Raw genomic sequence first — 21,840 nt, 5'->3', positions numbered from 1 at the left:
CACTTGCCCAAGCGTTGGGAGCAGCCCGGAAGGGCCGCATAGTGGGAAAGACAACGGATCGGAAGATCCGGGTCCAGGTGTTGCAGACTAGTCGGGCCAGCTTTGGCGCGTGGCTTGGAGCTACTGGATGAGGTGTTTGGAGGGAGAGTTGGTGAGAGTGGAAATCTTATGCGGTTGGCGGCGTGAGTTGGGAGAGCTTTTTGCCATTCCCAACGCTCGCATCACGATTTCGTCAGTGTGACGGATCTTCAATCTGCTTTCGTGAGGTGGATGCTGCATGGTGGTCGTTGGGAGAGACGCCCAAGAGGAGTTTCCGGTGCGCCGGTGAAGTCTGGTCCATGCAACATGTGTACACGGGCCGAACAAGAAAATGAAAACCAAAAATTGTTTCCAACGTCGTGTTTTCCCATCAATATTGGGACAGTAGGATCTTCGGGCAACACGCCACCTGGAGATATTACGGTTGAATGGCTGGCAACTACTGCCGGCGCAATGCCGGCATCGTGCCGAAATGCATCGTCCCAGCTTGCCCCGACATAGTTTGGTAGATGAGACGAAGGACACAAGGAAGGCGTGAGGAGCTGTGCCGTTTACTCGTATTTTGGACGAGTCGCTCACGTGGTTGAGTGAGTGAGTCATTGTGGCAGACGGCATGGCCTGGATGGCGATTCCTAAGGGGGCAGTAGTGGTTGGAATCGGCAAAGTTTGCTCATGTGCAGCATCCAATAAACAGCAACCGAGCCAAGGATTCCCCATGGCATGAGAAGTGTGCCCCTTGCTCGCCAGTGCTAAGTTCGTTTCTCTGTCTTCATGTGAGTCTATTGCGGTGAAACAAAACCATGAAACATAGTCCGATGCTATAGGACACATGCATTAATCTGGTCGATACATCCGACAATGTTAGAATGTTGACACCCGCGATCAGCGCCCAATCGATTGATCTTCGTGCTGGTTGTTTTCGCCGGTATTTTTAGAACTATGAAGTTTTGACGCGTGAAGGAGAGTCGCGGACTGCCCTCAGACGATAGCTTCGTTGAAACCATGATGGAACGCTTTGAACCACGGTCGAAGCCGTCGACGCATCCAGAAATGACGGTAGAATTGGCTTCGAAAACATGACGTGGGCAATCCAAAGTCGCCTCGTGGTATCGATGCCCAAGATTGTGTAACGGGCCAATGACACCCACCCTTCTCCACGTTCCGGGTCCGTCCGCATTGGCATAGAACCAACGAGCGGGCTGTCTGTCGCACGACGCGGGGACCAAGTGCCCAGAGATGGCAAGGTCCGACAGACGACGGCTTTCGGACGATTGATGGGAGCCGGCTTTGAAAATGGGAGCACGTCATAGTCGGATATGTTCGGGTCTGATGGTGAAGCCACTGTCGTATGTTTTGATGTATCGATGATGTTCGGCGAACGGGGATGTCGGAAGGTCGATGATGCCAGCGTGCCATGCCATGGTGCTATCGAGATACAGCATCGGGGCTGGAGGCATCTTCCCATTGCTGCAAGTGTCCATCCCGGCTCAAATCGGCCGTGCATGGTGTTGCCACCACCGGAAGATGATACCGATACAGGTTTGCCACAAGTCTCTACGGCATGGATAGTCGGAAGCACGGCGCCGGTGTCGGGTCCTCAACTAGACCAGGCTCACGTGTATACTGTGGGAAGTTCCATTAGCAATATGCACAACACGGATGTCGGTAGTACAGTACGTTAGAGTTGGGAATACGGTTGATTTTCGGGCTCGAGGTCCAGGGTCTTGTGCTGTGTGACTGCATCTAAGTTTAATTCAGAACTGTCAACGTCTCGACTTCCAGCAGCAGCTCCCTGCATTGACTGCAGGAAGGGGAGTAATAAGGCCGGCCGCGTACCGGTGGGAGAGGCTATCCATTGCAGTTGTTTGAATTGGCGTTGGAGGTCTGCAAGGCGAAAGCAAGCCAACGCGTCTCTGATTTGAGGGCATTTCGCTAGTCATATGGCTGAGTATCTACATACGTAACTATATGATTAATACACACGTATGCCAAGATACAGGCATTGCACCTCGGATTAGGTGCCTACCTAGGTAGGTAGGCACGTAGTCTGGTCAATTATATGCACTCAAGTAGAGATAACGTCTCTATTTGTGGTTACTCAACATGTCCCTTTCGGGGATGCAGGGTCCCCCCCACACTGGCCTGGTAAGGCGACGAGTTGTCCTAGCCAGACTGGGTCCAATGACCTGAAATAGGAGGCCGAGAAAGGTAAGCATGAGCGTTGTGGAATATTGCACTGCTCCGAGTGCCCAGAGAAAGAGGAGAAGACGCTGTGGCCGAGTTTGACTTGGCAAGGTTCTTTAGCCACCCACATATAACTGACGATACCTCCTTTAGGGGGGAGAGAGCGGATAAGTGTATGTGTGTGTGTGTGTGTGTGTGAGAGAGAGAGAGAGAGAGATAAACGATATGTTTTTTCCTACAGTAGATCGGTATACGATGATAGGACTGTAGAATAGACAAGCACGAGGAGAGGCGATCCTTGGCTTGCATCGCAGTGTCCGAGTCCGAGGGACACCTGCAGCACCGGACTAGGTAGGCAGCATGCCTAGCTATCATATCGTCAGCGTGAAGAAGCAAGGATGGGTTTCGCCATCTTGTCGACCTGCAGCATGCATCCCGCCCGCAAGCTCCCGAGCTGCTCCCCCTGTAGTGTATTTGCTCGCATTGATTAGGCTAAATAGGCTAAAGCGAGCAGCAACGGAACGCGGGAGGGAGAAGGAAGAGTCAGCATAAAGGCAAGCAAGCAGGGAAACCTGGCACTAACGGGTCCAACGGCCCCTGATCAGCAAGCAACAACCAGATGCCTACTATGTAACACTCGACAAGCATCACGATCCCAGCCCGGCCACGCGAGCAGAAGAACCCGAGAGGGTGTGCACATCATATCGTGGCAGTGCACCATGTGGGCATATCCTCCGACGGTACGGATATACCTACCTATACTAAGGTATACGACGCGCGTGCCATCTGGATCTGTTCTTCACCTCGGATTCTGCTGCTTTAGTGTACCTGCCTACACTGTGTTGCCATGGAAAAGAAAGCTCTGCTGCGGAGCATGAGGTTTCACGGGGCAGGCCGACCACGGGGTAGGAGGAAGAAGCAAAATGATGACGATAGATATATACCGCGGTAACACCAGACAGTTTGGAATAGGTAGGTAGGAAGGAAGGTAGGTAATCAATTTGCCCACGTTCTGTCCTGTCCATCACTGGGGAGCGGAGGGGAAACAAGTCAAAGTTACAAGGAAATCACCGGCCATGGCCGTCCGTCCGTCCGCTCCTTCCCTGTTCCGACACAGACATGGTGGACCCCCCGGTTCTCCCTTTTGGTTCCTTTTTCCGTTCCCACAGTTCCACCCCTCGTGATCATCGTCGTCGGCAGGTTTCCTCATGCGTGACGATGTGACGACACACATCGTGGCAGGCCTGAATGTGTTCTTCATCTAGGTACCTAGGTACCTTGAGGTTAGGTAGGTAGGTAGGTAGGTAGGCAGGCAGGCAGCGTACTGCCGCCGACAGTGTGTACCTACATATCCATTTTGACGCTCGCGCCTTGATGTGTCCACCGTCCATCCAATCCATTCCGAGTTGGGCGGTCGGCGAGACGATTGATTACCTAGTTAGGTAGTGAGTTGGTCCAGAGCAAGCAAGACAAGCACAAACAACAGCGTCAGGCTGGCACAAGCAAAGCGTCCGGTCTCTCCGTTGCGCGCGTCGCATCAGCCAATCCGGTGCGCCCGCTACCAACCATCGGCAACCCCCCACCCCGGACAACCCTCGTCTTAACATGCCTGACTATATGCTTCCATTTTCGCAATCAAACTCAGATCTTACCCATCACCACTTTTTTCCCCTCTCTCTGCCAGTCATCATCGTACAATACACTCGCCCGCCCACTTTCCTCCACGTCGTCGTCGCCGTTCGTCCTTCCCCTGTGCCTGTTCGCGACCACGCAGCACCTCCTCCTCCACTGCTTTTGAAACAGTCTGACGCATCCCCAGGGGCTTCGCCCTCTACTATGTAGGCACCCTCCCCTCCATCCTCGACCCTCGGGCCCCTAGGGCTTCGCTCGCGCCAATCTATCTGACCTACTCCGTGCTGGACCACGCTTTTACCACATCTTCCCCGAGGCAGGGGCTGATCCCTGCTCATGTCTCCACTGCTTCGAGAAATCCCATCGAAGCGCCGCCATCCATCCTGCCCTCCCACCACCAACCTTCATCTCCAAACCTCCCTCTCTCCCTCTGCAAAAACCTGACCACCGTCACCCGGACCTGCCTCTCCTGATTACCTACTTTTGGACGCCCTGCCAGAACAACCGGGCACACCCTTACCCTTCCACCTCCAAGCCCGCACCATTGGCACTTCACAACCTGCTTGTTTACTCCTTAACAACACCCCTACCGCCCCTCCCTCTGACCATACGAACGACTGTCCGTCCGTCCGTTGTCACATACATAAAACCAAGCTCCCTCCCACCGCTGCGCCCTCCCAACTCTCACCATGTCGAACCCCACCCCAGCCCAGGAAGAATTCAACGCGCTTCTAGCAGCAAACACTCGTGAAGAGAGCAGAGTACACCCCGAGGATCGTGACTACCACCGCCGCGACCAACGATCCTTCGATCTCGACGAAGACGAGGTCCATCGCAACTCCCAAATCGACGCCGCCATGCGCATGCCGTCTCTGGGCCATACCGGCTCCGACCTGAAGCTGCCTCCGGCTAGCTTCGATGCCGGCCGTACCACTGGTGTCAAGGGCGTCATCGCCGATGCTCGGAACTACGAGAATGCCCGCAAGACATCCTTCATGAGCCGCGCCCGCACGACAGTGCGCCGTTCCATTTTCGGCTTGGACGGCCTCAACACTCAGTCCCACTCGTCACACAAGAGCGGGAGCGAGACGGACGAGGGCAATGGCAGCGACTCAGACGACAGCTTCATGCAACAATGGCGCGAAAGCCGCCGAAGAGAGCTTGAGAGCGAGTCCAGCAAAGTCATTAGGAACCGAAGAACAAGTCCTAGTGTGCGAGTCTACGGACGTATGGACGTTGTGGACGCTTTGGGCTACCTTGACGCCATCGAGAAGGTTGCCCGGGACACTGTTGTCGTTGTTTTTGTCTATGACCCAGATGTAAGCTCCCAGCCGCCGCGTCAATAACCCGTGGAGAAACAAGTGCTAACCGTAGACTTGCAGTGCGATGTATCTGCGACGATAGAACACGCCATGCTGCCACTCGTATCGCAGCACTCAACAGTACACTTCGTCAAGGTCCACTACCTCGATATCGAGTTTGATAACGCTGCTGTGCCTGCAATCCTGGCATACCGCAACCAGGGTGACATGATTGCCAACCTGACCGGCATTATCGAAATGATCCCTGACGACGAGATATTTGGCACCGAGACGCTGGCACGTCTTTTCCACAAGCACGACATCCTGTGAGATGCAAACTCGACACGAACAATACCAAATATAAAGACGAAAACAACACCCCTTCCTCCCTAACCCCCCCCCCCCCCCCCATCTCTTCTGTTACGATACCCCCATTTTTTTCCTTCCATATTCATTGCTCCTGGGGGGCGTCACTTTTTCCCCCCTTTTTTTCCTTTTTCTTTTTCTCTCTATCGTTCAGTCTTTGGCTGGTGGGGCGCAGTTTTTCTTCATCTTTCTCTGGGATATTCTCGTCATCTTGGTGACAGACGAGTACAACACATCGGTGTCTTTTATAATTATGAGAAGGGATTCATGTCTGGTATGACGGTCCGTCACGGAGGGAAACGTCTTGGCATGGAAACCCTTGGGGGTCTGGGACATAAAAATGCGAGGTAATGTGACACTGGTATCAAAAGACTGTATGTTTCGGATTACGCTGTTTAAGCAATGCCCTGTTAGAATTTGAAGCCTCAGGAATACTCATTTCCAAGTTCTATGTTTGTGCGTTGAATTTACGGTGCGGCTAGTGAACCCAACAAGGATATCTATCTATGGTACCCAATAGTGCATTGTCGACGGCCAATGTGGAGAGGATAATACTACTACGACGTCTCGGACTGCGACGGGGTAAGGGACAAGGAGCCTGGGCCGTTTCCCCAAACACTAGCGGCCTCTGCTACCGGTAGTCGAGTTGGGAGGGACTAAAGCAGACACTAGCTATCCATGGCCTGGCATCCGCGATTCTCAAAGCCCGCGACCCAACGGAATGGGGGCGGGCGTCAGCACTTGAATTGCATCTTACCCTGTCTCGTCCGGTTCCAACAGGGACTAAATCAGAGTGCAAACCCGGAGGATGGAGATCTCGGCTACGAACTCCGGCCGGGGTAACGAGTTGCCAGGGCAGGCAGGGAGATGGGGGGGAGCGAGGGCTCGCGTGGATGTAGATCCCGTTTGCTTCAGCCTTCGCGTCTCGGATCTTAGGCCCTAGACACTCTAGGATTTATCCCGCGTGTTGCCACCCATGACCGGAGAGGCCAGGGCGTCCCTTTTCGTTCGCCGCCTAGATGGACTGGAAAAAAAAAATTCACTTTTTTTCTCCCCTCCCCCCCCCCCCCCCCCCCCCCCCCCCTTCCGGGATTCGGCTCTTTTGCCGGGCACTAACAGCACCACCAAAGTCCTCGTTGGAGAAAAAATGAAAGAAGGAACAAGCTTAGTTCTCTTTTCCTATTGAACATGAACTTCTTTCTACTGATAGATAGAAAAAAAAACAAAGAAACAGCCTCTGATGAGCTATGATACGGATATGCAGCCTCTGAAAGGCTGCAGGACACTTCTGCAGGCACACGAGAACAGTTGAGTATCTGAAAAAGCAGTCATTTGCTGCCCATTATACCTGACGAGCTGGGGAAGACGAGGTGTATCCCGCAATCGTTCTAGTAATGAGCCTGCCAATGGCGGCTCGCTGGTCGGGATCAGTTTGAGAGCGAGACTGCCCGTACCCAATTACCTCAGCGGTCATCCCATCGCCTGCACATGCCGCTCCGTGAAATGAACCTGATATTGGCGTGGGCACACCTCGAAAACACTACGGCGACAGGACAACGATACATGTTCAAATCAGACTTAGACATAGAGCTGGAGCCAACACATTCTCGAAACAGTGGAGCCTCCGACGGGGTGATAGGAGGTGAGGCTGATCAGGAGATATATGGACAGTGGTGACAGGGTCCCTCAATGGGGCTGCCGAAGTCTTGTCGTAGTTGGTGTTGTGTTGGGACGCCGCCTGTGCGGAACAGATAATGTATTCACATGGGAGAGACGGCGGTCATTCATTTGTGTTCTCAACTACCTAGGTATCTTTCTCCAGATCGCATCGCCATCGACCTAGGCTACAGAAGGTTTGGAGCTTTCTCTTTCCTGATAAGCGACACCAAGGCTGCGTCTGACTTGTGAGACGTAGGTAAGAACAGGAACAAAGACTCGGAGATATAAGTAAAACCAAGGTCAGCGTCATTTTGAAAAAGCCAACATGCACTAGATTTGGAGTAAGCTGGGAATATGAAGTGCTCGACTTACTGTACAGCTCTGAGGGGTGGCCTAACTGCCTGCCGATGCCGCAAAAAGGACAGCTTGGCCCTCAATTTTCCTGACGAATTGCGACTAGAATATACCTAGTCAGAAACTCGGTCGCCCTTGAAGGCCCCATGTCAGTGATTCGAGCTAGCTGTTGTCGAATATCACTAGAAGGATGTTTTGGGTGAGTGCTCGGTGAGATTCGGTGTAAGAAGAGTGTGAGGGCCGTGGGTTGGGGTTTCCCCCACTCCTAATGCACGGCCACAAGTTGATGTGGCGCACATAACTACCTAGGTAACGAGTACCTTGCAAGCGGCGCATGCTGTGTCCCTCGAGGAAGAGACAGAAAACACACCCTCTTCTTAAGCTCAGACCTGCGCAACACCCTAGCTGCTGGTCGGCTTCGATGAGTGACTCGACAAGAGACAAAAGGACGGCAAGATTTGAAACAGTTGAGACATTTCGGATTGGCACACCCAACTCCGATCCTTCAGTCCCGTCGCGTAAGTATTCTCGCGGTTACATCTGGCGAGAACCTGTTTGGCCCCCCTCTATGCCTGAGACGCGACGTACCTTGGGCTTTGCCCTGCACATTGGATGACCCGAACTTTAGGTAGGTTGGCACTTGCTTCAGCCTATGAGGGATGACTCGGAGTCTCTAAGCTTACGTAGCGGTTCGATGACTAGGAAATGTTGGTACGATGATGCGAAGCAAGCAGTCATTCGGTGCCGTTTTTTTCTCTTTTCTTTTTTTTATTTTATTTTCTTTCCGATACTGTGGCTTGCACTTGAACTAGTTAGCCCCTGAGTACGCGGCACAAAATGGTTGTGCTGACCAGAGAGATAGAGTGAGGGAGTCACCGAATTGGAGGCCAAGAGATAGATGATGATGCTGGGGGGCGGACCCGTCGACGATGGCCTTTGCATTTCCACTTGGCTAGTGTTGGTGCAACAGTGGTTCCAACGGGGGAGGATGGTGGATTGACCCCACCTCAGGACGCTCACCTGGTTGCATTCTGGGCGCTGATTTCCCCTCCAAACCCGCCTTCTGTGGGTTATCGATAAGAGGTCTGGTGTGCTGTCAAAGTAGCGATGCGGATCTGCCGTAAACCAAATTGGAGGGGGGGCCCATTCACCAGTGACATTCCACTTGCATTTGTCTATCGGTTGAACGCGAGCTCTCCCGAGTGACACCACCTGGACGGACAGCTTTACAAGCGCCGGACGTGTTCCTCAGGGTGAAATAGGCGTCGTCTTCGCCTTTGCATTCCACCCTGACAGGACCCCCACCACCCAAACCACATGGCAGCTTCTCAGCCAGCTTCCATGGGGTGAAGTGAATTTGCTCGGTTTGGGTGTGATGACACCTGCCCCTCCGGCACGCGTCTGATTGCCTAGTGTTGCCTGCCTCATCCTCTGTCTCTGCTCTCACCCTTGCTCTCTCTTTCTCTGTTTCCCTCTCTCTCTCTCTCTTCGCACCGCCTATTTCACATTTCTTAGATCCAGCTCAACCAAATCAAGTAAGCACTTCAGCATGGCGCGCTTGGACGGCTAGCACTAACCCTGGGAGCAGCGCCAACGGGTTAGTATAGTGTACCTTGCTTCTTATCTGTACCACAAACTTCCTGATAGCGGCATCCGCGTGACGTCTCCAAGTCCCAGTCGCCTCACTTCACCTCCGATAAACCGACCGCCATCTCATCCAGTCTCGTCCTATCCCTTCTTTCCGTGCCCTTCCCTTTCCCCTTGAACGTTTGTTTCCCCGCCCCGCGCCTCTGGTTACCGCCAGACAGCACACTTAGCCACCCAGCACGTTCCTCCGCGGCCTCACAGCGAAGTGAACAAGGCAGGCAAGGCAGGCAAGGCAGGCAAAGCAGGCAGGCAGGCAGCATCTGCCACCGAACCCCCGACCGCTGCCAAATAGCCTTTGACGACGTCCCGTCACCAACCCACCTTCCTCAATCCTCCAGGTCGCACCTTCCCAAGGTTCAGCCAGAGTTAGTTGATCTCTTTCCCCCATCTTCTCTGCATCTTACCCTCTCGTCTTTACAGATAAGGTATTCAACTTTTCCGACGCACAGGTTTTTTTTTTCTTTCTCAAGGAAACCGCTTCCGACGTCCCTGCCTCCCCCCCCCCCCCCCCCCACCCCGCCCGCGCCTACTGTCAGCTCTTGTTCCATATCCCTCTTTACCCCTCCATTCACCACCACCACTACCCTCTTCCTACAACGCACCATCGCCGACTCCCGATCCCCTCGCATTTCCTACAACTTTCTGACTCTTGCGAGGTATGACGGGATAACACACATAAAAAAAAGGCTAACCCTCGTTATCTCGGCATGGAAGAGCAATACAACGGCGATCCCCACCGAGACGTAGATCCCTCCGGTTCCACGACACTGTCGTCGTCAGAGCTGACTTTGAGGTTTCCCCGCCCTCAAGGCAACCGTCAACTTGCTAGCTGGATCTCCTCCAGCGAACCCGACATCATGAATCCCACAGAGGCCCACGACGACGACGCTGGACTGGGCGAGTCCACCTACGAGCTCATCAATACGGATGATGAGAGCCAGGACGGCCGAGCCACCGAGGCTGAGTCTACGAGCTCCTTCGACTATACTCGAATCGATGATGTGCATAGCCTTGCCGGCACTGAGCAGACGGAAGACATGACCAACCAGTCTGATACTGACTCGGACTCGGAAGACGACGAGAATGCTGCCCAAGACCGGTCTCGAGCGTCATCTATCCAATACGCCGAGCAGAGCCTCCTCAACCCGTCGTCTCGTGTTGCTACACCCCCACTCGGCGTCGAGAGATCTTTCGAATCCTCGAGGCTGGCCACCCCTTTGGTCCACTCGATCGAGTTTGACGAGACCCAAAGCCCGCTCCAGCTCAAGCAGGTAGCAGTCAAGCATACCATTCACAGCTTCACCGAGGAGAAGTCGGGCTCCATCGCCAAGGCCCTCAGCTTTCCGGATAAGAGCAAGCGTCTCTTTGCGGCGGTTCGCCAAACCATGGCATCCGATTTTCTGGCTACCAGAGAGCCGCTTCGGATTCTGTACACTGGCAGCCACGGCGCCAAACACGACATCATCTACAAGATCTCTTCAGCCTTCACAGCTTCTGCTTCCGTGGATGAATGCGGCATCACCGAAGACGACGGCATCTACAACGTTGTCCCCATATCATCCCGTGGCTCCGCAAAGGTTCCCGAGGTCGAGCTGATGAAGACCTCACAGTACCAGATCAAGGTTGAGAACTGTACTGCCGCCAGGGAAATCGTCTATGAAGGAGATCGCTTCCCCAGCGAAACCGTCTACTCCATCACCATCGATGGTGACCGAACTTTCCAGTCGGCATTTGCTCCTAGCGGCTCCATCATCGAGCCAGCTTGGACCTTGCCGCATGTGGCCATCTTTTACGTCACCGAGAACGACGACGAGACCGCCCAAAAGACCCGTGCTGCTGCTTGGCAGTTTATGCAACGTCACGCTGTTCCTTGCATCTTCATCTCCAACGCCGAGACCTTCCACAACCCTACTGTCAACTGGAACAACATGATCAATCAGCACGCGATACATCTTTGCGTGGAATCCTCTGAACGCGCTTCGCCTTCTGTCAAATTGCCCATCGACTTGACGACTTTCCTGAACATTGACGCTCGTCAGATGAACCGCAACCTGGCGTATCTCACCGGCCTCTATGACGCAGCAGGCGAGTCTGCAAAGTGCAGCGAATCCGATGGCTATGTACGGGCGATGAAGATGATGCGCAACATTCGACAGCGCACCATCGATGCCACGGAAGATCTCGACCTGTGGAATATCGGCCAGACCCTGATGCTCAGTCTTGGTGTGATTGCCGCGGCACTGCTCTGCAATCACCTCATGGCAGGCTCACCGGCCCCGGCGATGTCGGCGGTGACCTCGACAACGCCTTTGTCTAAAGTGACGCCTACGACCTCGGCATCAGTCTCCACTTCGACCATCACCATCAACCTGACTTCCACCACGACGATTCGCGTACCTCAAGCAAAGGCGTCTCCAGGAAATACGGCTGTGGCGCCCTTTGCAGAGTTGGCGGATTTCCTTGCCGACAGGTTTCCGGAATCTCAGAAGGGCTACGTCTGCTCGGCAGAGAAGTCTGGGCGTAATGAGATCCTCATAAAGATCCCGTCTGGCACAAAGACGTCCTGGCTTGCCAAAGACTCGATCACCATTGATGTCCTCAAAGGCGAGAGATCTATTAAGACAAAGTTCTCCTCGATCGACGAGGGCATTGTTATTGAGATCCCCAAGTCGGAGGCGTATGGTCTTCTTACCATCGCTGTCAACACAACCCGGAAGCCCAAGGTCAACGAGACATTTCTTGTCGACTTTGGCAAAACCACTCTTGAGCGGTGTCTCGGGTACGGCAAGCTGTTCGCTGACCGTGTCATCGATGTAGCAAGCAGCGCTGCGCGGCAGGCTGAGGAGGGAGGCGTGCATCTTACTAGCTGGAAGGACTCGGTCTTGGCAGATGTGAGAGAAATGTCTGCCCGCTTCACCACTGAGGCGGCAAACACAGCCAGCGTCGTCAAGGAATCATATCAGAACTTGCAGAACCTCCGGGAATCGCGCAGACTGCAAGACCTCAAAGATCAAATGAACATCTACGTTACCAAGGCCCAGATCAGTTCCAGACTCTTGGTGCTGAAGGTGCTACAGAAGACGGAAGAGCACGGTACTTACCTGGACAAGGCGAAGAAGTACATGGAGAAGCTGCGGTTGCAGGCGTCCGAGGCCAGCAAGCGACGACTGGACAAGGAGAGGAAGGAGTTGCGAGCTCGTCGAAAGAGAGAACGTCTGGAGGCCAGATGCCAAACTGGCACTGGCTTCTCTCGGTGGACACAGCAATGCAGACAGCAAGGCTAGTTCCTCCGTTTCGTGCATGAACAGAGATACCTGAAAGGCGGGTTATGAGGGACACGGTACGGACTGGACTGGAGTTATTGGTGTGGGTTTTGTAATGGCCGTTTCATCTTTTTGCTTCGTACACTCAAGGGCTTAGCTATTCATAAACTTTGGCCCGCTCTCATATCATCTCCAGATGCGAATTGGGCTGGCAAGGGAAGTTGAGCGCCTACGCGGATGCGAATAGTCTACCGCTCTAAGGCCGTTGACATGTTTTTCTCTCTCTCATGGAACGAACAGGCATAATCGATAGAATACACGCAGGCTTCTGCAATAACACCCCTTATTTTTTCCGGCAACCCCTCTTGCTGGGCCCATAACGTTACGCCCGAGTCTTGTCGTCCAAACTTGGTCCCAAGTCGATCACCGAAGAGCTTCAGGGTGATTAGTTCACAGAAAATGAACAAAAGAAAGTAAGAATAAGTAGAATCAAGCCACAGCTCTTCTACGACTGAGTGAGTACCGATACGCTCCGCTTGGTTTCTATTCGAGCATGATAACCCGGTAAAATCGGTCGTGCCATTCGATGCTGCGGACAGGACCGGGCGATGACCAAGATGGCGCGTCCAGATGCTCATTTCCAAATCAGGGACTCCCCCAGGTGGCGAAGATAGCGCGCATGGTGATTGGCCGCGCGAGTCTAGCTTGGGCTCTGGTTCTGGTAAATCCCCACAGGGTCATCCAGAGGCAGAAAGTACAGTGCCACTCTATCTAGGTGATGGGGTACTTTGCCTGTCGCAGGATGACAACTGCCTGGGCACGAAACCGCAAGGGCCAGGCCCGCCCGACACACCCCTCTTGTTGTTGACTTTTGAATGAGGGGCTGTCTTTCCTCATTTTGTCCAACCCACTCCCAACTTCACCTTGACTGAGGAAACAAAATCATCTTTTGCTTTCCACTCTTCCAACCCCTCCTTCGCGCCCTGCAGCACATACCACTACTAGCCCTGGTAAGTCTCATGTTCTTCAGCCTCGCTCCCCTGCAGTCCGTTTCACGCTGGCCCGGATGACGAGCATGTCGTGCTCCCCGTCCTGGCTCGATGAGGGGCAGATTAGGCGGTAATGCGGAATGATTCACGGGCTAATGTTTTTTTCTCTTCGTTTCTCGCCCGCAGACCCAAACATCGCCACCCTTAACAACACATATCGCTTTGCAAAGAATCAACAACATGTCTGCTGCCGAAGCTACCGAGCCCAAGGTCGAGGAGACCAAGCCCGCCGAGGTACGACGCCCTCCTTCTTTTTTTTCTTCCGTATGCGCCATTCAACTACCAGCCGTATCGTCTCGACGGGGCCATTGCCTCCATCGCCGCACATATGCCTGGTGCTTTGCGATGCGCATCGCCCTCTCCCCTCTTACCGTCAATATGCAATACAATTTGAGTATATGGGATAACTAATGTGTCAACTCGCAGACCACCGGTGAGGCCGAGAAGCCTGTGACCTCTTCTGCTGTTTTCTCCATGTTTGGGGGTGGCGCCAAGAAGGAGAAGAAGGAGGATGAGGAGCGTGGCGACAACTCTGGCAGCGCCAAGGCCCAGCGTGAAGCTGCCGCCGCCGAGAAGAAGGAGGGCGGCGAGGTACGTCAAGCACCCAACGTCAAGTTCTGCAGCAGCAGAAGCAACAGCAGCAACAACAACAACAACAACGTGCGTAATGGTGACGCTGACATGATTCACAGGCCGAGGAAGAAGCCCCCGAGTCCGAGGATGTCCACTTCGAGCCCGTCATCAAGCTGACGGAGAAGGTCGATGTCCAAACCAACGAGGAGGCCGAGGAGCAGCTCTTCAAAATGCGCGCCAAGCTGTTCAAGTTCGTCAAGGAGACGACTGAGTGGAAGGAGCGTGGCACCGGTGACGTCCGTCTGTTGAAGCACAAGGAGAACGGCAAGACCCGTCTCGTCATGCGTCGTGACAAGACCCTCAAGGTCTGCGCCAACCACTACAGTATGTGTCCCTGGTTCGTGCCATAATTTCTCGACACTTGCTCATATCTTGATAGTCGTTCCCGAGATGAAGCTGTCCCCCAACGTCGGCTCTGATCGCAGTTGGGTGTGGAACGCCGCCGCCGATGTCAGCGAGGGTGAGGCCGAGGCCGTTACCCTGGCCATCCGCTTTGCCAACTCCGAGAGTAAGTCTCTGCTGAGAGGTTGTCTTGTTACCAGAAAGCTAATTAGACGTAGACGCCAACCTCTTCAAGGATGCTTTCCTCAAGGCCCAGAAGGACAACGAGGAGCTCTTCAAGGCGGCCGAGAGTGCCGCAGCCCCTGCTTCTTCGGAGTAAATTTGCCCAAACCTCACATATCCACGAGAAGATGAGGATGGAAGACCTACCCATGCGCCGGGCTACTATAATAAACGGCCCCTTGCAACGACACCGAAACTAGCACCCATTGTTAAACTTGCTTTTACACCCCCACGATACGAGGCAGATGGAACCACTTCGGTGAGGAGATGCTGAAGAGTGCAACAAAGACTTGCACCGAGTGGTGCTTGTTTTCTAGCATTTGATAAGTGGATGGATAGGCATCAAAGCTTAGGAACAAGACACTCTACACAGCGCCAATCAGCAAGAATAAAGTCCCTTCCCATTCGATTAGATGCACCCCCAAAAAGGAGGCAGACAGGCAGAAGAATCATACCCCTGGGCTCCAGTACTGAGACTGTCATCACTGGCGCCTTTTGTTGTTGATGTGCATGCCAAGGAGCTGTGGCTGCTAATGTTGTCAATATGAATGCAATCCGCCAATATTTAACCTTAAAGGTGCTTTGTTTCCCTTTTGCATCGCATCAACAGAGTGTGATTTAACACTGGGTAGGAGGTTGTTCTGCCATTCAATTAAAGTCCTTGCTTCCCCGCAACACGCAAACACGCTTCACGCCTGCGCGCAGTGAGCTTTCCAGCCACACCCTGGGTGTGGTGTGGCCCGAGCGTCATCCTCAGCCTTCCACTCCTAAACCTCCAAATCCCAAACTGGTGGTGAACTTCACACACCCTCCCAGTGCACGCCGAGTCCCTCCTCCTGAACAGCACGTATTGCTTCAATTACAGTCTTACTTTGCAATTAGGACCCATAATGATTGTCGAGGTAAGAGCCACCGTTCCATTTCCCACATATTGTCACCACACTGCGTCGCGTCCCTCTGCGACTCCGCCCTGCCCGCTCACCACCACCTTCGAGGTAAACAGCTTGCGCTGTCAATCAAATGGAGAGCTTCCCCTTACCAAGCACGCTTGACAATCTCGCGGGATCCGTTTCAATATGATTTCACCGCGTTTGGTCTGTTTGGTACCTTCCTCAACCCATCGCCTCTGCTACTATCACCCGTCGCAACCCTCTTCTTCCTCCCCATCGCGACTACCCATTATGGCTCCTCCAAGGGCGGTGACCCAGAAGAAGCATAATGCCCCATCATGGATAGTATCGATTCGATCCAGGGCTAACAAGGGGCTGAAGCGCAAAGTCAGGCTCGTCACCGAGCAGAACGTCATGTAAGTTGTTTCCCATGGATGCACTCCTTCAGGACCAGCTACTAACTCTGGATCTTCTCCCCCTAGTGACAAACCCTCCCCCGTCGAAGACTTTCCCATGCGAAAATGGTCCATCGTGATCTACATAGTTGGCGAGGACGGCGAGGAGCACCCGGCCGATTGCTTCCAGAAGGTTGTCTACAACCTGCACCCATCCTTCGAAAACCCAACGCAAAGTTCGTAGACGTCCTACCCGTGCTTGCTCTTTCCCGACCGTAGCTTGCTGACCATCAATACCCCTTCAGCCTTCGCCAAGCCTCCCTTCCGATGTGAGAACGAGGGATGGGGTGAATTCGACATGACGATCGACTGCTACATTACCGAAAAATCGAAGCAGACCCTCAGCCACGACCTCAACTTTGCAAAGAACCGTTACGACGCCGAGCACACCGTCTCGTTCAAGAATCCGTCGCAGGCCTTGCAGCAGATTCTGCGCGAGACTGGTCCTCTTCCGTCCGATGACGACCGCCTCAAGAAGAAGGGCGGTGCCGGTAAAAAGGGTGCCCAGAAGTACGACTACGAGAAGATTGCGCAGGCTTTGGAGAAGCTTGATGAGGATGATCTGCTCCGCGTCATCCAAATCATCAATGATAACAAGACTGCAGACACATACATCAAGAGTGATGTCGATGGTGAGCTAACGCCTGCTTCCCCTGGTGTCGATCTTCTGAGCGGTCAGTTTTCCTTGCGTTAGGAGGTGGAGGGGCCGGCTTGTAATGAGTGATTGATCAAGCGAGCGACTCACGGCTGACACGTTTGTAGCGGGAGAGTTTTCCATCGATCTGTATACGATGTCGGATCAGATGACCAAGCTCCTGTGGGAGTACTTGGTGAGTAAATCTTACATCCGGTTGTGAGCGCAGCGGCGGTGCCTCGGCTTGATATACTTTTTGAGCCTCATGGACTGCTCGCGCTCCCGCCCTCTATGGTTTCTGGGCGGGAGGAAGTGGGAGAGATTGGACGTGGGTTTGGCCAGGCAGGATTCAAAGACCGGCCGCTGACCGTGACGCTGTGCCTCTCCACGCAACAGAGCAAGAAGGGCCTCGTCAGTTAGGTTATCCCATCGCTTGCGAAGACCAGCTTCTTCTCAGTACTATCCCGAAAACCTTCCCATACACGAGCCGAATCGGAAAACGATCGGGGACAGACGAATTCGACAGAAGTGTTCTCTCGTGAATTGGATGGAAAAAAAGGATTGGTCAGTTGGTGGGTAGTAGGCTTTCTGTTTCGCTTCTCCAATGGCATTTGGCTAGGCGTTCCCGGCTCCATGCTTTGCTTTCACATGTTCTCTGTTCTGGTCTTGTCTCTTTCCATGATTTTGTGTATGTGTCTAGTCGTGTACGTCACTGGACAAAAAAAAAAAAAGCACTCGCGACGGGGGAAGTGTGCTACATGCACGCGAATAGGTTTATCGTGTATCCAAATAGGTCAGGCGGGGGTGACCAGGCCAGGTTCTGCAACGAAGCTACGACACTGGGGAGCGGGGGGGGGCACGTTTGAGGGAATATAGGACGGGTTAGGTAGTCTACGCAGGGGAAGAGGGAGGGAGGGGGAGAGGGGTTGATATTGGGAATGCTTCTTCCTAGATTGCCTTCGAGCATTGGGCCGGCCGACGGCGACCTCCTTGGCCTCCTCCCCCGTTGTAAATCATATTTCATCTGCAAATATATCCCAAACCCGCCTCTGTGACCCTGCACGCGCCCGCGCTCCGAGCAAGCTCAGTCGCGATGTTGTAGTAGACGCAAACGGTCGCTCAGTGCGAACTTGACCAACCCTCCATTTCCGAGTACACATCCCATGCTCTAAGTGTGCGCGCGTGCGCATGTATGTACGTGTGCATGTGCATTCCTGGATAGCCCGTGCTCGAGATGCCTGTTGGATCGGTCCTCGAGCTTGGTTGCATCTAATACAAAACCGTAAAAAAAGGGTATCTAAGTCATACTCTTGCCCATGCCGGTCATGGCATGTATATTGTGTAAGAGATATTTCGACAGTACGGTCTCTCGGAGCCTTCCCCCCGAATCATGCTTGCTTGCTTGCTGCTTGCTTTTCCAAGTTGCGAAGGATATAACCAAAAGTCGCTCGCGCGAGGGCGGGTTAAAAACCTGCCGCCTTATCTTTCCATTTGCAAGACCCGATGAAGCGCCATTCCACCCAGGCCAGTTGCCTGCTCAATTTTCTGTAAGCCATCCTTTGCCAATTACTCTGCCTTTGTATTCGTTTGACAGCGTTGCTTTTCAGTTGCGGGTGGACCCCCTTCCCTGCCTGGTTCAGGGGTACGACGAGGGTCCGTCCATGGAGGGAAAACCCGTGTCCATGGCCATGTACTCGAGCAGATCGAGGCCGCCGACGTTGACGCCCTCAGCGGTCATGGCGACGGCCGTGTTGTCTATGTTCTGGAAGAAGGCCGGGCCGGGTGGTAGGTACCACATTTCGTTGCCCGGGTTGTTCCAGTCCGTCGAGTCGAAGAGGTTGTCCATTCCCGTCGTCGGTGCGTTATTGCTGCTCCCTGCAGCGGTGGCGCCGTTCTCAGGCGGTGGTGCCGGCGTCGAGGGTCCAAGGACCGAGGCTGTACCCGATGGATAGGGAAAGTTGCCCGTACTAAGGTCGAAGGGCGTTGCGGAGATGTTAGCAGGATCTTCTATTGCATCCATGTCAGCTGCTGTCGTTCATCAAAAACGAAGTTGAGAAGAGAAGGAGTGGAAGTTTACCGTGTACAGCGAGTCCGTCTCGTGGCTTCGTGGGGTGGCTGGACCAGTTTTGGCCGTCGCCACCGTCGGCTTGTTGACCGTTGGCACCGGTAGCACCGTTGGCGACGGCATGCGGGTCAGGGCTCCTTCCATCCGCAGAAGAAGCCTTCCCCAGAGCTGGAGCCTGGATGAACCGGTTGCGAAGCCGACTGGTCAGGGAGTCGAGTAGGTCTGCGAATCGGATGCCCAGGTGAACATCGTCGACGATACAATTACGGAGGGCCTTGACTGTCTCATCCATCAAGTCAATGCTGAGCTTGACATCCGACCGCGGAGCGCCCAGGGCAAAGGTCTTGAGCAGGAACATGGCTCCACTGATGATGCGGAAGTACGTCCGCACGGGGGCGTGCTTGAGATAGTCGCCTGGGAGGAGGCCCTCCACAACGGTTCGGAGCAGGTTCCGGCAGCCGGTGATGACCTCCTTAATGTACTCCTGATCACTTGCGCCAAAGCCACCCAGCTGGCCTAGAGGTAGTTTACCAAAGTAGTTCTGCGTTTGGGGTGACAGCTGCGCCGCGCTCCCTGAGTTGTGGTTGCCATGGGCGCCTTGGCTCACATGCGCTGCTGTGTGACCGGCATTATTGGTACACCGCTCGACGACAGCCTGCAGGGCCAACGAGTTGACGTAGATACGCACGTATTCATACTCGATGGTGAGGATGTGCCTGATGTAAGGCGGCAGCCTGTAACGCTCAAACTCTTTCCACCAGTCCTGAAGCAACGGCTGGAAATCTTTCAACATCTCCGTGTACTTGCCGCTCTGAATGATGTCGGTGGTATGCTTGCGCGATTTGAACAGCTTCTCGTTCCCAATATGCATAGCGTTGCTGATTCCAGCCCAGCAATGTATTATTTGATCGTCCAGCTCGAGGTCAGGAATGTAGTTGAAGGCATTAGACATGGACGACGGGTTGGTCCCGGGCGTGGTACCTTCCGTCGATGCCGGGCGACGACGAGTCACGGCCGGGTCGCTCCTACGAAGGGCTTCGGGCACCATGTTGGTCCACCCGAGGCGGCCAGCCAGCTGGGTCAGATAGATCAAGAGCAAGCGCTTTATGCGGTAGGCTCGTTGGCGGTACACCTCCTCCTCGTACTCGGGACGCGAAATGGCGCCGTCGCGCAACAGCTCGTCGATGTCGTCGAACACGCCGAGTTCGTAGGCTAGACCCATGGCGGTGCTGAGAAGCATCCAGCACATCCTGTCACTCCTCCAGGCGGGCTCGAGCCAGCTGTCAAGCCTCTTGCCGCCGATATTGGCAGACGGCCTTTGGTTGCCGTTTTCATCGGTGCTAATCAGGTCACTGCCCTCATATGAAGGAAGCATAAGCTCATCGATGGCCTCTGCTGGTGGGAAGTGAAGCGCACGAGGATGCCACTCGGTAAGGATCATCAAGGACTCAATCGTCCCCAAGGTCCGTAGACTGCCTTTCCTCATTCCTCGCCAGGGCGCCGTGCTACTCGATTGATCGTCGGGAAGAGATGACGCACCAGCCATGGCGGCAAATCCACCCCCGAAAGCCTCTTGACCCCAGAGACACCTCTCAATCATGCCACGAAGGTACGTCCAGAGCTGCTCGTGGATGGCGTGTGACCTGCAGTGGCCACCGGTTCCGGGGATCTTCCGATATCTCGAAGAGATTGTGAGGAGTGTAATGGTGAGGATGGGTTCCTCCGTCAGGAGGGTGATATGCGATGCGGGGTTACGGAAGGTCGGGGGTGAGATTGGGGTGAGCGGTGATAGATATTCGTAGTAGCTAACAAATGTTAAATACGACATGGAGTGGTAAAGTGAAGGGGGGGGGGGGGGGGGGCAGCTTACTAGTCGATGTATTCAATGGCCTCCTGCGCAGAAAACCAGCCGGCTCTGACGAATCTGAACCTCCCCCAGGCCTTGATGGCATCCTGGTAGCCAGGCTCGCCGGAGAGGTCGCGCCGCGTCAGTTCTGGGTCAATGGGCTGCGGCGCAAGCTTGACCGGGGCAGGCGGCCGGCTGTTGACCCGAGGCTTCATGGTTGCTCCAGGTGTCACGATGAGAGGCTGCTGCGGTATGACAGGTATAGAAGCAACACTCTCGTGGCGCTTGTGGTTGTTGGTTGCAGGACTATAGGCCGAGGAGTGGTAAGCAGCTGGGTCTTGGACCTTGCTGAGCTGGACTGACCTATCCGTGGCCGCCTTATAGAGCAGATCCAAGGCGTCGTGCGGCCCGTAGACGCCGGGTCGCATGAGATCCTGGGCTTCGCGATTCTCGAGCTGGGCGTTGGGTTCATCGTCCATAATGTAGTCGGCGCGCTGGCGACTGTCGGCCTGGCTCGTCGTGCTTGGGGTACCGCCGATGGAGGTCGGGCGGCGCAAGGGTTGATTCCGGCCCATGGAGCCTCCCGGGGTAAGGGGTACTTCGCTGTAGAGGCGGTGGTCGATGGTGACGGGGGGGCTACCGCTGACGTGGACGCGTTTACGGCCATTGCGGACGGTGTAGTCGTCGACATCATCTGCGTCGGGGTCGTCGCCATCCTCGGTCTTGCGCTTCCGCCTAGTAGCGCTGAAGAAGCACTCCTTGCTCTCGCGGCGACATCGTACACAGGGCGGGTCGTGGGGGTTGTCGACGCTGCCCAGATCGCAACGGACCTTTCTCCGGCGACACGGGATGCAGGCCTGGTAGACGCGTTTATGCTGGGGGGGTGCACCGGCCGTCCCAGGCTGTGCCTGGGCCGGTGCCTGTGCCTGTGCTGCAGCGGCGGCAGCGGTCGAGTGGGTGTTGGAGGTCGTCGGGCTCAGATTGGATGGGGGTGGGACTGCGTATTGGGCCATGATGGGCCGGGCAGTCGCGCTGCAACAATCGCGGGGTGATGGAGGGCAAGATGCTGGGTTTCTTTGATGGATAGACTCGGTCGAATCGGGCGGTTTGCAACGGGTTTATGGAGGGGAAAAAGACGGGTTTCCAGCCACAAGCGGCGGGGCGTGGATGGTTTTTGTCGGTCCACGTTCTGCTGGGCGGGGACTTTTTTTGGGGGGGCGGGGATGGTCAGTGCTCCCCTTGACGCTGCGGGTTGCCTG

General features: G+C 54.6%; 6 protein-coding genes across 6 annotated transcripts; 4 read left to right on the top strand and 2 right to left on the bottom strand.

Moving 5' to 3' along the window:
• Window position 1: 1 nt before the first annotated feature.
• LY79DRAFT_406785 (uncharacterized protein) lies at window positions 2–1,113 on the bottom strand. Its single transcript, XM_060553060.1, has one exon. It carries the CDS (start codon window positions 868–870, stop codon window positions 121–123), a length of 750 nt encoding a protein of 249 aa, XP_060417986.1. The 5' UTR covers window positions 871–1,113; the 3' UTR covers window positions 2–120.
• Window positions 1,114–4,544: 3,431 nt separating this feature from the next.
• On the top strand, window positions 4,545–5,486 carry LY79DRAFT_666908 (phosducin; the record flags this gene model as incomplete). Its single annotated transcript, XM_060563298.1, has 2 exons — window positions 4,545–5,174; window positions 5,238–5,486. 2 exons carry the CDS (start codon window positions 4,545–4,547, stop codon window positions 5,484–5,486), a joined length of 879 nt encoding a protein of 292 aa, XP_060417985.1.
• A 4,210-nt stretch (window positions 5,487–9,696) lies between these two features.
• LY79DRAFT_406684 (uncharacterized protein) lies at window positions 9,697–12,580 on the top strand. The gene is made up of 2 exons (XM_060553059.1): window positions 9,697–9,925; window positions 9,993–12,580. Exon 2 carries the CDS (start codon window positions 10,040–10,042, stop codon window positions 12,464–12,466), a length of 2,427 nt encoding a protein of 808 aa, XP_060417984.1. The 5' UTR covers window positions 9,697–9,925; window positions 9,993–10,039; the 3' UTR covers window positions 12,467–12,580.
• A 718-nt stretch (window positions 12,581–13,298) lies between these two features.
• LY79DRAFT_406614 (RanBP1 domain-containing protein) lies at window positions 13,299–14,932 on the top strand. The gene is made up of 6 exons (XM_060553058.1): window positions 13,299–13,455; window positions 13,621–13,728; window positions 13,921–14,085; window positions 14,187–14,451; window positions 14,507–14,635; window positions 14,688–14,932. The coding sequence occupies exons 2-6, from the start codon at window positions 13,675–13,677 to the stop codon at window positions 14,786–14,788; spliced, it is 714 nt and encodes a 237-aa protein (XP_060417983.1). The 5' UTR covers window positions 13,299–13,455; window positions 13,621–13,674; the 3' UTR covers window positions 14,789–14,932.
• A 940-nt stretch (window positions 14,933–15,872) lies between these two features.
• Window positions 15,873–16,893, top strand: LY79DRAFT_508473 (yeats family protein; the record flags this gene model as incomplete). Its single annotated transcript, XM_060553947.1, has 4 exons — window positions 15,873–15,997; window positions 16,064–16,212; window positions 16,282–16,668; window positions 16,799–16,893. The coding sequence occupies 4 exons, from the start codon at window positions 15,873–15,875 to the stop codon at window positions 16,891–16,893; spliced, it is 756 nt and encodes a 251-aa protein (XP_060417982.1).
• A 1,413-nt stretch (window positions 16,894–18,306) lies between these two features.
• On the bottom strand, window positions 18,307–21,594 carry LY79DRAFT_576899 (uncharacterized protein; the record flags this gene model as incomplete). The annotated part of the gene is made up of 3 exons (XM_060559839.1): window positions 18,307–18,677; window positions 18,748–20,540; window positions 20,606–21,594. The coding sequence occupies 3 exons, from the start codon at window positions 21,592–21,594 to the stop codon at window positions 18,307–18,309; spliced, it is 3,153 nt and encodes a 1,050-aa protein (XP_060417981.1).
• Window positions 21,595–21,840: the final 246 nt, after the last annotated feature.

This window comes from Colletotrichum navitas (assembly GCF_030913465.1).
Source record: "Colletotrichum navitas strain CBS 125086 chromosome Unknown LY79scaffold_9, whole genome shotgun sequence".
NCBI classification, from domain to species: domain Eukaryota; kingdom Fungi; phylum Ascomycota; class Sordariomycetes; order Glomerellales; family Glomerellaceae; genus Colletotrichum; species Colletotrichum navitas.
The sequence above is the reverse complement of the archived record's forward strand: the minus strand, read 5'-3'. Positions and strand labels throughout refer to the sequence as shown.

What these genes read in the sequence shown, in the direction of transcription:
- LY79DRAFT_406785 (XM_060553060.1), bottom strand. Translation starts at nt 870, where the DNA reads ATGTGTCCTATAGCATCGGACTATGTTTCATGGTTTTGTTTCACCGCA.
- LY79DRAFT_406684 (XM_060553059.1), top strand. Translation starts at nt 10,040, where the DNA reads ATGAATCCCACAGAGGCCCACGACGACGACGCTGGACTGGGCGAGTCC.
- LY79DRAFT_406614 (XM_060553058.1), top strand. Translation starts at nt 13,675, where the DNA reads ATGTCTGCTGCCGAAGCTACCGAGCCCAAGGTCGAGGAGACCAAGCCC. An exon ending in AGAAGAAGGAGGGCGGCGAG is followed by an intron (nt 14,086 to 14,186) that starts GTACGTCAAGCA and finishes CATGATTCACAG; the next exon opens with GCCGAGGAAGAAGCCCCCGA. An exon ending in CCGCTTTGCCAACTCCGAGA is followed by an intron (nt 14,636 to 14,687) that starts GTAAGTCTCTGC and finishes AATTAGACGTAG; the next exon opens with ACGCCAACCTCTTCAAGGAT.